At 45.6% G+C, this 12,797-nt stretch overlaps 2 protein-coding genes across 2 annotated transcripts in view; one reads left to right on the forward strand and one right to left on the reverse strand.

Annotated features, from left to right (window-relative positions):
- ADAT1 (adenosine deaminase tRNA specific 1) overlaps nt 1-10,585 on the forward strand; it is a 45,021-nt gene extending 34,436 nt beyond the window's left edge. The window contains exon 11 of the mRNA XM_074314556.2: nt 9,946-10,585. Coding sequence (XP_074170657.2) covers nt 9,946-9,991 — 46 coding nt within the window. The 3' untranslated portion in view covers nt 9,992-10,585. The remainder of the gene's footprint in view (nt 1-9,945) is intronic.
- Nucleotides 1,793-12,453, reverse strand: GABARAPL2 (GABA type A receptor associated protein like 2). Its single transcript, XM_019710828.3, has 4 exons — nt 12,296-12,453; nt 11,912-11,967; nt 10,579-10,751; nt 1,793-2,403 (listed from the first exon to the last, which is right to left on the reverse strand). Exons 1-4 carry the CDS (start codon nt 12,327-12,329, stop codon nt 2,313-2,315), a joined length of 354 nt encoding a protein of 117 aa, XP_019566387.1. The 5' UTR covers nt 12,330-12,453; the 3' UTR covers nt 1,793-2,312.
- Between the last annotated feature and the right edge of the window lie 344 nt (nt 12,454-12,797).

Genomic DNA, 12,797 nt, shown 5'->3' on the forward strand with positions numbered 1-12,797 from the left:
AGTGTGGCTGTGGGAATTATATTACCTACTTATGAGGGGTTTTTGAAGATTAATCACGATAATGTATGTAAATTATCTGGTACCCAGTGAGTGCTCAATAAATGCTAACTATAAATTACTTTTAAAAGAAAGAAAATCACAGTTGGCTACGGTGACACTTGCCTTTTGATTTTCTTCTGCCCTCTATTCTCAGTTGCATTTGTGGGTTTGTGGTTGTGAAGCAGAAACAGATCAAAGCGCCTTTGGAACGCTGTCCCTCCTCCATGTCTGTATAATCCTGTTCTGTTCACATGGTTAAGGAGGGGTTCACCGCTGCCTCCCACCAGTTCCTGCCCCATGGAGAGGGCTGTTTAGTAATTCAAGCAAGGCCAGAGTCCTCCCAGAGACTTTTGACGTTGTTCTCAGAAGAAATGCTCTTCCTTCTACTGGAGTTGCTAAGCTGATGAGGCCATCTTTGCCATCACATGGAAGGAATCTGCCTGAGAATGAAGTAAACACAGAGGAAAACAAAACCAAGAGATGGAAAGACTTTTGATGTTATCATTTGATCTCTGGTTTTAGTTATGCCTGAAGCCAGTGAACCATCCCTATTTGATAGATGAAATAATAAATTGCCTTTGTAGAGCGTTAGCCAGTTTGAGTTGGTATATGTCACTGCAAACAAGATTCCTTATAACACAGAGTGTTCCTTCCCTTTACCTTGCTCACTTATAGGCCAGTTTCCTCCTGCTTCTAGTTTGAAACTACCAGCAAAGAGGACCACAGATTTTAATGGGTCAGGTTTGGGAAAGACCAACAAACTGCCAAGACAAGAGTATTTCTTCTGATCCCAATAGGGAAGCTGTCATCAGTAGAGAGCTCTGACAGGTTGCTTATATAATTTGGTAAAAATGAAGCTAAAGATCTTTGTTTCTTTCCCAGTAGATATTTGACAGTCATTTTAACTACATTTTCTTACATCACTGAGTGATACCTGATTTCTTTATTCTAATGATCTATGTAGGTCTCTAGCCTCCAACATAGTCCATCTAAGGAAGATTTAGGAAAGTAAGCATTTCCTCTGAGATGCGTTGGTGTGCTGGCAAGCCTACACATCTATACTAATTTGTGAGAAATCATGAAACTCACAGGCATGGAAAAATAAATCTAAATCTTGATTTTTAGAAAGAAAGTACTGATTGAAGAGCAACAGCCTATAAAGGCTGTGTGTGCATGGTTATCATTCCAAAACTGTATGTAACAGTGAAAGATTGCAAACAACCCCAATGCACCTTAATCCCCCATTAATAGGAGACTAGTTAAGTAATGATGATATATCCACACAGTGTAATACTATTTGCTATAAAAATAAATAAAAAGGTTATGGACTGATATGGAAGGATCACCAGGATATACTGTTAAATGAAAAAAGCAATATACGTAAGTATATGTGTTTTCTTTTGTATAAGAAAATAAGGACATATATTCATATTTAATTGTACTTCCAAAAATAAATAGTAAAAAGAAACAAGCCAGTAAAAGTAGTTTCCCATAAGGCAGAGGGTTCAGGTAGTCAGAAGACAGTGGTAGGAGCTCTCAATGTATACCTTTTTATAGAGGCTTGATATCTGAACCATGTGAACATTTTAACCACTTAAAAGAAAATGTCCCTCCTATGACACAGGCCATTGCTTTCTGTTCCTGGCTGTGATGCCATGGGCCCCACAAACTCTCCTCCTGGCCCAGCAGACATAGGAGCTACTTCTCTGACCAATCTAAAAGATGGTGAATAAAGGACGTGGTCACACTGCAATGCCTTTATAAGAGGAAGTTTTATTGTTAATTATTTACCTTAGTAGTTTCAGAAAGAGGAACAGATTAGCTCAGTCCAACATGATTGGCAGTTGGCAAAAATCTAGTGAAGCAAGTGTTCTGACTGCTAAGGATTTAATTTGGATGCTTTTAATACTTAGCCATCTAACACTTCAAACATAATCCAGAATAAATGCATCATCTCCCTCCCTTTCACTTCAATACCCCACCTACCTCACTTCAATATGGAAATATCTTCATTAAATATGATTCCCATAGGAACAAGTTCTCTGGAGAGTACAGCCATGAGGACAGTGCACAAAAAGAAAAACTCAAAATAAAACTCTGTATGATAATTTACTAGTCTAAGGAAACAAAACCTTCCAATATATTAAGAAATCAATCCAGTTACAAATGCACTAATAGGTCTATGTGAAGAGGTTCTGGTATAGTAACTGAAAACAGCCGGCTATTTACAAGATACACAAGCAGGAACGGTGCACCTAGCCGAGCGCTGGCCCTCAGAAGCCAAAGGTGTTCTCTCCACTGTAGGCCACATATAAGAATCCATCTTCATCTTTTTCCTTCTCGTAAAGTTGTCCCATAGTTAGGCTTGAAAGAGAAAAACAACATTGAGAATTGGGTTTAGTTACTGAGTGTAGGTGTTGGGAGAAAGATACTCGAGGACAAGGAACTTGACTCCTTAAACTAGCTACTCTCTCCCACACCTTTGGTGGTAGGTGAAAAAAAAGAAATTCAAATCTCAGTACATGCTACAATCCTGTAGTAAAGAAGGTAAGTGGAGCCACAAAAGACTAAGATTAAGCAGGCTCTGGAAATCACACACACGTAAGAGTAGAATCAAATCTCCATCCTCCTGCCGCAAGGCAAGGCCATTCGCACTCACCCTCACACAAAATAAATCCCTCAGAGGACAGCTCTATCTCGCTCCTTGAGTGGGCTTGGCTGGTAGTACTGGTTAATACATTCCGAATGCTTTCTGAATGCCCTGGGCAAGGGGAAAAAGCTAAGCAAAATTAAGGACCCAAGGGGCCCATCCCTTTATGGGTGGAGGACCAAGGTAAGGAAGAGTGCATAGAGCTTTCTTCTCCTCCGGCTGGTTTATTGAAGATTTATAATTTGTACCTAACATGTAAGTACAGGTGGGTTCATTCTTGTGGAAGCTCCCCCACCAAAAACGCTATGCCCCAGAGATCTGCATCAGCTCATCAAAGAGAAGTTCTTTTCCTCACATGTAACGCAAACAGCTCTCAGACTGTATCTGGGATCCAAGGACGCCCTGCCCAACCTTCCTAAGAACCCTCCAGAAATAGGTACTGCGTAAACATGTGTGGGTGGGAAAGCTGGCTTTCCCTAAGCAGCAAAACAGACTGCAGTAGAGGAGACCTAATCTAGTTCTCGGCCACAAAACCGAGCTGTACCTGCTCAAGTAAGACTAGTAACACTTGGAACCGCACATGAGCTCTGGCCACGTGACTGTACTATTAGAGATGAGAAGGAGGCGAGGACATGTGTTAAACTCAGTGCCACCGTGCCTGGTTAGGTCAATCAGAACCAGCAGTAAAGTAGGGGTCTGAGTGCCAGCTCGAGACATCAGAGGTCACTAGCCTGGACATGTCACAAGAGATGCTTAAATGCAGGACTCAGTCAAGTAAGGGCCACTGGGGTAGATAACGAGGGGTCCAGGGCCTCAAGCTGGTGAAGTAATGACTGCACCACTCTCCTGCTGTACCCGTAGCAGGCTGTATGGGACCTCCATGTAAACAGGGACACAGGCCACATTTGTAAAGGGGAGTTTTTCCCTTTCCTGTTCTTCCTGCCCATTTTCAAGCTCAGCCCGTTTGGCTGTGTGGGTAGATGAGAATTATTAAGTAACAACGTGGGGGTGGATGAGTATGAATACGAAACGGCCTGTCATCAGCATCTTGTACAATGAAACAGTACTCCTGTGAGGGTCTCTGAACCTGGAACAGTACTGTTTAGTCGAGATTTCTGCTATGATAGACATGCCCTACGTTTTGCTGGCCAATACAGTAACCTCTAGCTATTTTCAGCACTTGAAATGTGGCTTGTCTGAATTGGGATGTGTTATATGTGTAAAACACACAAAATTTCAAAGAATCAGTATGAAAAAAGAACGTAAAATATCTCAATTTTGATTACATGTTGAAATGATGATAGTTTTGATATACTGGATAAATATATTAAAATTAATTTCACCTGTTTCTTTCTTAATGTGGCTAACTGAAAATTTAAAATTACCAATGTGGCTCACATGCTATTTCACTGCTCTGGAACATGTAAGGACTTGGGGAGCATTGGATAGGAGGAGGAACCCCCACTCAGGAGACCACCCGGAGAGCCTGTGTCTGTCTCAATCTTGGCTACACATCAGAAACAATGGGGAGCTTTAAAAACATCTCCATGCCCAAGCCCATCCCAGACCAATTAAATCATTATCTCTGGAGGTAGGACCCAGGCATCAGTATGTTTTAAAATGCCAGATGAGTCCCCGTGCAGCCAGGTCCTTCTGCCAGTCCCTCTGCCAGAGGAACATAGATACTTGTCTTCCTTGTTTTGTTTTGTTTTGCTTTGCCTTGCTTTACTCTGAGATGCTTATCTTTAAGAGCCATGTGGTCGGTCAGGAAGCAGAGTGACACACCAGGAAATGGAGTGAACAGCAATGGGCTTGAACAAGTAGCTGAATCTCTCAAGAAGACTTTTACCCTGGTAGCTGGGAATGCCCCCGAGGAATTCTGCTTTTCCCTGCGACTCCTCAGAATGAGGCTAAGGGGAAAACAGCTACAGCGATTGCCACAACTAACTCCCTTTGCCCCACTTAGTCATGTCAAGGGTGACCTTGATGAGACCTGTCTTACCATCTCCTCACTACCATTACCCAAGGGGTTTCGATGCAGGTGTAGCAGATATTGTGTGCAATTCAAAGGCAGCCACCCCTTGGTGCCTTTGTCAAGTTTGCTTCCATCTGACTAAGTTCTGTTTTTTGAAAGCCTGAGTCCCACTGCTGAACTAGAAATGCTTGGGGAGTCAAATATATGCTGACAGAAGATCTGACTTAGGGTGGTGAGCACACAATGTGGTATATAGATGACGTACTGTAGAATTGTACACTTGAAACCTATGTAATTTTATTAACCAATGTCACCCCAACAAATTTAATCTAAGAAAGTTTTTAAAAAATACATACTTTGAGGAGCTTTATGAACACCAGTGTCCCACCCCAGACTCTCTATGCTGTCTGCGGTGAACACAGGAACCACAACCATCTAAGGCAGGCTCTGAGATGGGGGGTGGGGTGGGGGGGGTGGCGGCTATAAATATGTGGCTTTCTGTCTTGAGATTCCATTGTCTTTTAAGTAAAACTTAGTTTATAAATTTGCTTAACCAGTGCCCTAGCAGCTACAGAGGCTGATCGTAAATCCCAATCATAATAGCACTTAGTGCCAAGCACTGTTCTAAGTGTATTACATACCCCTCTTATCCTCACAACAATCTTAAGAGGCAGGTACTATCATAGGCCGTAGTTCATAGAGCATAAAAGTAAGGCACAGAGAGATTAAATGATTCCCCTCAGGTCACAAAGCCAGGAGACACTCTTGCCACCGAGCTCTGCTGCCTCCATGTACATACACAGCTCATCTGTTCTGGTGACCTAACGCCAGCATCCCTGTACCTTCTGCAGAGAGCTCCCTTAGCGCAGAGCCGCTCATACACACCGACGTGCACACAGAATCACCAGGTCAGGTGGGGCCTGAGACTACATTTCTGACACGTTCCCAGGTAAGGCCACTGCTGCCGGCCTCTGCATCACACACTGTGTGCCAGATCTTAGTGTTCTCTCCTTCAGATCCTGTCATTTGACAGCAAGATGACTGTGCCTAAAAACTTTAAGAGTCCTCTCACTCTTCTCCTTTTCTCTGTCACACAGCCTTGTGTGGAAACTTTATTTAGTTGTCAGTAGCACTGTGTTCTTATACTCAGGATAACCCTTGGGCAAGAACTTTAAAACTGACAATGCTTAATGCTAGGAGCTAAACACTCCATTCAGCAGAGCCTTAGCTTCAACTGACACCTGATTTCAAGGCTTCCTTGGGTGCCCAGAAAGAAGACTGGCACATCCCTCTGTATAGTATGATTTGAAAATAGCACTTGTAGCACCAGGCCACACACAGAATAACTTGGCCTGGAGCCAAAAAGAGCTGGGCTACAAGTACAGTTTTTAAAACAATGTTTTTTAAGTCCCATTAAAAGCACAGTCAAGTGGAAGTACAGGAATGAAAACTATAACCCTAGTCAGCAATCTATGGCAGGAGACTAGTGTGTCAGTTTCAGACAAGTTCCTAAGCCTCTAAGATAAACTTCCCTCTCCAAATTCACAGCCTGGGCCACACTGGGCAGGCCACCGCTGGAATGCCCTAGGGTCCAAATGCAGAGGTAGCTCTGTGGTGTCTGCCTGGCTAAGCTGCTGAGGCTTGCTGCACGGCCTGACACCTCGCGAGCCACACTGCCTCTCCACAGCTTCCTGCCTGTTACTGGCTGCAGAACACACCCCAAGATGGCCTCCGGGGCCTAATGCTCATGCACAGCACAGTGGCATCAAGTACGCATGCACTCATCCGAGAAGGCTGCTGCTGAGGACGAGGGGTACTGCCACCTTCCAAGCTCTGAGCCTGACAAACAAATGGGAAAAGCCAATGCAAATTCAAGCCATGGAGCCAATCTAAGTGTGGTGCGTCCCTGAAGTACCAAGTGGAATGAACCTAAATTGCTCCTTAAAACCCTGTCTCCCACCCGTCCATTCAGGGTCACAGACCAGACAAACTAAGCAATAACCTTTCAGAAGGATCCACATGTAGGAATGGCCATGCTGCTGAGGGAAACATTAGTTTTAAGCTACTCAACAGCCTATGAATCAGGGGAGGCTGACCTAGAACGGTGTGGACGTCCATTCCCTACAGAACGTCCCCACGGCCCCCAACCAAGGTCAGGTCACGGGGCTGTGGGATCCAGCCTGACTCATGGATCACCTGGACTGATAGGCACACCTGGCCTCCCATCTGTTTCGAAGCACATGTGCTTCCATTGGACCTGGATTTCTCTCTTTTCTTGCAGGGGGCGGGAGGAGGGGAGAAGTGGCAGGCCAGTGGCCACACAGGCACCGGCCTCAAAGTACGAGCGTTACTACGTCCCCGAAGGCTCCCTGAGCTTCCAAAAAAATGAACTACTGCTTGTTTCTTTCATCAGATTTTTCTCTGATATAAATAAACCCTATTCAACTGCTGAAATAAACCCTGTTCTTGAAGAGGTATTTACCCAGAAATGATCAAAAGTGCTTGATTTAACCACATTTTGAATGGACTACAAGACATTACAACTTCCTTTTACTTAGTATCTCTTTAAGATCCAGAAGCAACTTAACACCATAATCTTAAACAGCAAAGGTTAACCAATGTAACATTCCCAAATTATCACATCTTAGCGATCCTTTATTAACTAATATACTCCTGTTTCTATTTTAAACAGCGGATTAATAAGACTCTTGTCTGTGTTCTAAACAAAGACCAAAAGGTAGGCACCACTGCCGGTCTGAGTGCCCCTTCAATGCCATGGCTGGGAAACCTGTACACTGCTGTGCTTCCTCAAGTCCTGTCTGCACCAACCCATTCTCCTTTCGGTTTTCACCTGATTCTGGATGCAGGCACCTATGCAGAGAATTCAACTTTCCAATGCTAATGTGAAAAGGCAGTTGAGATCCCCCTTTTTATAAAACAGAACTCAGAAAGAATTTGGGAAGTAAAACTTTTAGGGACTTACCTCTGTCTCTATTTCGAGAATCAACATTTAATACTAACTACTCTAAACAATAATCCCAACATTCTACATGTTGAACACTCTCCCCAAGTTCTGCTCCAAGGCACTTATGTATAATTGAAGTCACTTCCTCTCAGCCTCAGGCTTAAGTGCTGTCTGCTTTGGGATGCGGGAGAGCTCCTGCGAGTTTAGATTCATCCCTTTCCAACTCATTTCCCCAGCCACTGAGAGCTGCAAGCACAGGCAAAGGTTAAGGGTGGCCCTGGGCTTCCCTAAGGAGTCTGGAAAGAGCTGAGGAAAAAGCTGCGAAACTGCCTTAGGGGAGGAGATGGAGAAGCTGAGTCACACACCAGCTTTAGGAAAGAGACCCTGTGGTAATTTTGTTTGTGCTGCTATCAGGTGATTAATCATTTGCATAAAGCCCCATGATGTCACAAGCATGCCTCTTTTGTTTATAAACAAATTTGTTTTAAGGATAAAACCCTCAAAAAAAAAAAAGAACTGCTGCTTTAATGATTGCAGGAAGTCATTAACTGGTGCCAGGGGCACTGAGGGCCTGGGCACAGGGGCCCTCGTTAGTGACTAAAATCCTGACTTGGGTCATTGGAGTAAATCTGCTTTAGGGCAGAATCTTACCAGGTTGGAAAGGCAAAGGAGACTTGGAGAGAAAAATGGACATGAAGCAGATTCTGCGGCCCTGAGAATCACTTTTCATTTCCAATTCTATTTATATCTCAGGGATAATGGGGGGAGAGGGCAGTTGCTAAAATCTGCAGCTATTTTAATTGCTAGATTAATGTGGAACCATCAGAGTAATCTTAACGTTTCCAGAAGCCTGCTTCATTTCCTTCAAGAAGTATCAGAGGATCAAAATCAAAGGCAATAAGGGAGTCAAATATATGGTGATGGAAGGAGAACTGATTCTGGGTGGTGAATACATAATGCAATATATGGATGATGTATTATAGAATTGTACACTTGAAACCTATGTACTTTTGTTGACCACACCAATATGCATAAATTTTAAAAAAGAAGAAGAATTGAAGGAAATAAACGTAATGCCATAGGTCCTAGTCACCTCCTCCCTCCCACTAAGAAGCTAACTCCAGGAAGGAGGAAACAGTCACCAAGGCTCTGCAAAAGTGCAGGTGATATGAATGAATTTACCTCCCCTACCCCTGTACATGGAGCTGACTGAGCACAGATACACAGGGCTTCTTCCCCTCGTGAAGAGTATACCCAGTGCCACACTGCCCAGAGGCTACAAAGGAAGGCTTGAAGGGCCCAACTCTGGCTGACAAGATCACCCCTGGCCACACCACAGCTTCCTGAGCAATAGCTACTATAGCAAAGGCACCCAGCAGGCAGGACCCGGCCTGTCCCCTCAGGCAGGACACTGGCCTGTGGATGAAAAAGGGGTTCTATGGAAAGTAACCTCACAGGGCGATCTGATCATAAAATCTTAACTGGGCAGGTGTGGTGGATAATCATGCTCCAGGCAACTAACATTTTAAATAAAAGGTTTATCTTTGCCTTAAGCAAGTCCCATCCATTGCTTCTGTGCATCTAAATTAACATACCTTTGAAGTAAGGTAACCACCCTCAAGAGAGCACAGAGACTTAACTATCCTGTAATCCAATCTCCACCTTGCTTGCTCCCATCTTCATGTCATCTTCCTTATGTTCCAGCCTTAATTCCAAATGCATAGAAGACACTGTAAAACTGTCACTCTCCGGAGCATTTGAGATCTTGCTTCCCAGTCACTGTGTCATCAGTTTAGGCTCAAACAAACATATAAAAATTCTCTACGTTTGGACATTTCTTATGTCAACAGACCTTAGGGAAGAATCTTCCATTTCTCCCCTATCCTGCTTCTCTGCCAAACACCAGGGAGTAGAGTAGAAGTGATAGAGATTGGGAAAAAGCAAATCACACCAAAAAAATAGCCTTTCTGCCTTTTGGTCTTTCAGACTGAAAAAGAGCTTTCTACCTTTCATAGGAAAAGGACTAGAATTTGGCTTAGGCCTCTTCTGGAGCTTTCAAGGATTTTCAAAAGGAACATATTTTGGCCACATTGGGTTATTTCCCAGGGCTTCCGAAAGCCTTAATTTTTAGAAGGACTACTTTTAGGAAGTAGCAAATGAAACTTAGTTTGGGTCACAAAGATGAGATGCAGCCAGAAACTCACACTCAGGAAAGAGGGGGCCAGCATCTGGCTCAGGGCCTAGTATTCAATCAGTTAACAGGAAAGGACTGACCAGGGATTTAGACTGAGCCTGTCCATTTTCCTCTTTCCACAGGGGACTAAATCTGAGCTGTCAACTACACGGAAGAAGGGAATTATAATGCACTGCCTAGATTCAGCCCCAAGTTATCCCAAAGACTGCTTCCAGGAAGCACAATAGCTAGAGCATGGGGGCGGTTAACCTGACAGCACAGATGATACCACGGGAGGTTTAAGTCTGCAGAGAGACCTCAGAGCCTTTTGCTGGACAGCAGCCATTGTAGTGTACTGAAGACCAGGCAGCTACAGATTCTCACAGTGGCACTGAGTTGACTGAGTTTAGAGGGCAAGCAAGCGGGGTGATTAACTGAAGCTGAGCCTCAGCAAGGTCCACAAGCTCCTAGTGGAGAATGACAAGACTTAGTCCCTGGATCACTTGGAGAAAACCCTTCCAGGTTTCAGTTCTACTGATGGCTTAAGCTTAACTAAGTCCTCAACTGTATTTTTTTTAAATAATCCAGGCCTTGTTCTAGTCTTAACCCAAAGCACACTCCCATGTATTGAAGCCTTTATTTTCCCTGAGCTCCTAATGTCAGGAAGCACAAAAATCCTGATTTCCAGTCAGGGCTTCTAAGAATTTTCAGACCGCCAAAGTTTTGAGTTCTATAAACAGCCAAGCAGATGACCAATACTAGTACACATCTCTCACCTGGACTGTGGGACTGTCTTGTCCACAAACAGGAAGATCGCCTTTTCAGAAGGAAGCTGGATCCTTTTCCTGATGATCCACATGAACTGAGCCACAGTGATGTCAGATGGAACCAGATACTTCCGTTTGTCAATGTCAACAATCTGAGAGCCTGAGACCTTTTCCACAATCACCTGGCAAAGCAAAGAGAGATCAGGACTGGATTTCTAATGTAAGACTTCGGCCTTGGATTGTCAGGGAGCTGATGAACAGTGTGTGGGCAAGGAGGTGGGTGGGAAACTGCGTAACATGAAAAAACATGCCCCTGAATTAATAGACCACAGACTCTGGAGGTTAACAACTGATATAAATATGTTATAGGGAAACAGTAAGTGTTTTTCTGTGGTCAGTTACTATATTTCTCATCCCTGATCTCAGCATGCATAAGAGAAACACAGCCCTTACTACAAAGCTTTCAACATTTTGTCTGGGCAGACCTGAGAATATCTAGTGAGGGTTCCATCAGCAGCCTTTTACTCCAGGATCCCAGAAAGGATCTACCTTCACACTACAGCGGAATTAAGATCCCAAGGAACACAGGAAATGAGAGTGGATGGACTAATGGAAATGACTGGCAATTCCAGCCAGCCAAGAACCAAGCTCTTCATTTGGCCTGTTGATTCTCTCTGAAGCAGGTTTTCAATTTGTCCCCCTCACACCTCTCCAAAGAAATTGTTCACAAGCAATGAGCTACAATAACAGGCCTGGATGTTCTTTAAAAATCAATAAGGATTACAGAAACCATCACCCCTACCATGAAAGAAATATAGGATCATATTTAGTATTGATTAAGGGAAAACTACAGGACAAGGGGTTTTCAGCAGCTTCTCAGATTTTTTTGGTCAGGAAAAGATGACAGGGTCAGGGGTAAGGAAAGGGTGCTGGAAGTCAGATAAAAATGGTGGCTCAAAGTTAAAGATGAGAATGTCCTGAGACTAAAGTACCACGTCCAAGACCAAAGTGACAGTCTCGCTCCACCATCGTTCCCCAAAGTGGCAGTGACCTGTTGCCCTGTCCTAGAACATCGTTCCTTACATAATTAGCGAGGGAGCCCAGAGGCTGCAGACAGCTCGCTGGCCTAGATCGGGAGATTCAGCACTGAGGCACCCTGAACAGCACCAGCTCCAGCCCCTTCACGCCCGCATCCGTACGGCCCCTAACCCAGTCTGGCTCATCTGCTACTATAACCGGGGCTGGAACCTCAACTTGTCAACTGTTGAATGGCCTGGTGCCCTGTCATGGGTCCCAGACGACAGGGGTGACAGTGAGGTGAAGGGGCGGGGAGTCCACTCACCGGAACCCGGTCGGGATATTTCGCTCGGATCTTCGCGGATTCCACGCATCTGTGTTCTGTGGGAGAAACACATCGGCTGACGGTCATGCCTGCCCGCAGGCCGGTTCCGGGGCACGCAGCCTTCCTCCCCCCGCGACCTACGCACGCCCCGGGCCCTCGTTCGGGCGTCCCAGCGGCCTCAGTCTTCGATCCCCTGGCTCCCGGCAGGGCCTGCGGAAGGCGGCACGGGATCTGTGGGCAGCTGCCCGGGGAACCCGGGCCTCGGCGACCTGAACCCAAAGCTCTACATCCGCCCCGCCCGGCCCAGCCCAGGGCGGCCCGAGTGGGGGAAGGGCCCACCCTCCGCGCCGGCCCCCACGGCCCGGCCAGTGGCCGAGCGCTTACCCAGCGAATGGTCCTCTTTAAACATCCACTTCATGGCGGCGGCGGGGAAAGGACGCAGCCGGCTCTCGGAGCCGCGGAGCGCAGAGCACCAACCACAACAACAACGACAGCGACGGCGACGGCGGTGAATACACGGCAGGCGGGACTTCCGGCTACCGGAGCCTAGCAACCGGCTAGGGGCGGGGCTTCCGGCGCGGCTCGCGAGGGGCAACCCAGGGTGAGTGGAGTTGATGACGTTGACGACAGGGGCATTTGTGAGGGCTATTGGTGACTGGGGAGGGTTGTTTGGGAACTCATAATACAAGTAGGATCTCGTTGGACGTTGGCTACGGAAAGGGGAGTTTGAGGGTCTGGCTGATAGAATAGGATCCTTACAGAGGGCTGTTCATGAGGGAAGCCTGACTGGGGCGTTGGTGGCGGGGAGGATTTGGGAGGTATGAATGACAGAAGAGAGGTCTTGTGATGGGGAATGGGGTGGGTGGGTCTGTTTAAGGCATTCACA

Source organism: Rhinolophus sinicus, chromosome 8 (assembly GCF_057876585.1).
Source record: "Rhinolophus sinicus isolate RSI-liver-muscle chromosome 8, RSI-T2T, whole genome shotgun sequence".
Lineage (NCBI taxonomy): Eukaryota > Metazoa > Chordata > Mammalia > Chiroptera > Rhinolophidae > Rhinolophus > Rhinolophus sinicus.

Coding starts and splice junctions, on each gene's coding strand:
- GABARAPL2 (XM_019710828.3), bottom strand. CDS start 12,329: ATGAAGTGGATGTTTAAAGAGGACCATTCGCTGG. Junction 10,752..11,911: donor AATATCCCGACCGGGTTCCG/GTGAGTGGACTC, acceptor TTGCTTTGCCAG/GTGATTGTGGAAAAGGTCTC. Junction 2,404..10,578: donor AAGACAGTCCCACAGTCCAG/GTGAGAGATGTG, acceptor TTCTCTTTCAAG/CCTAACTATGGGACAACTTT.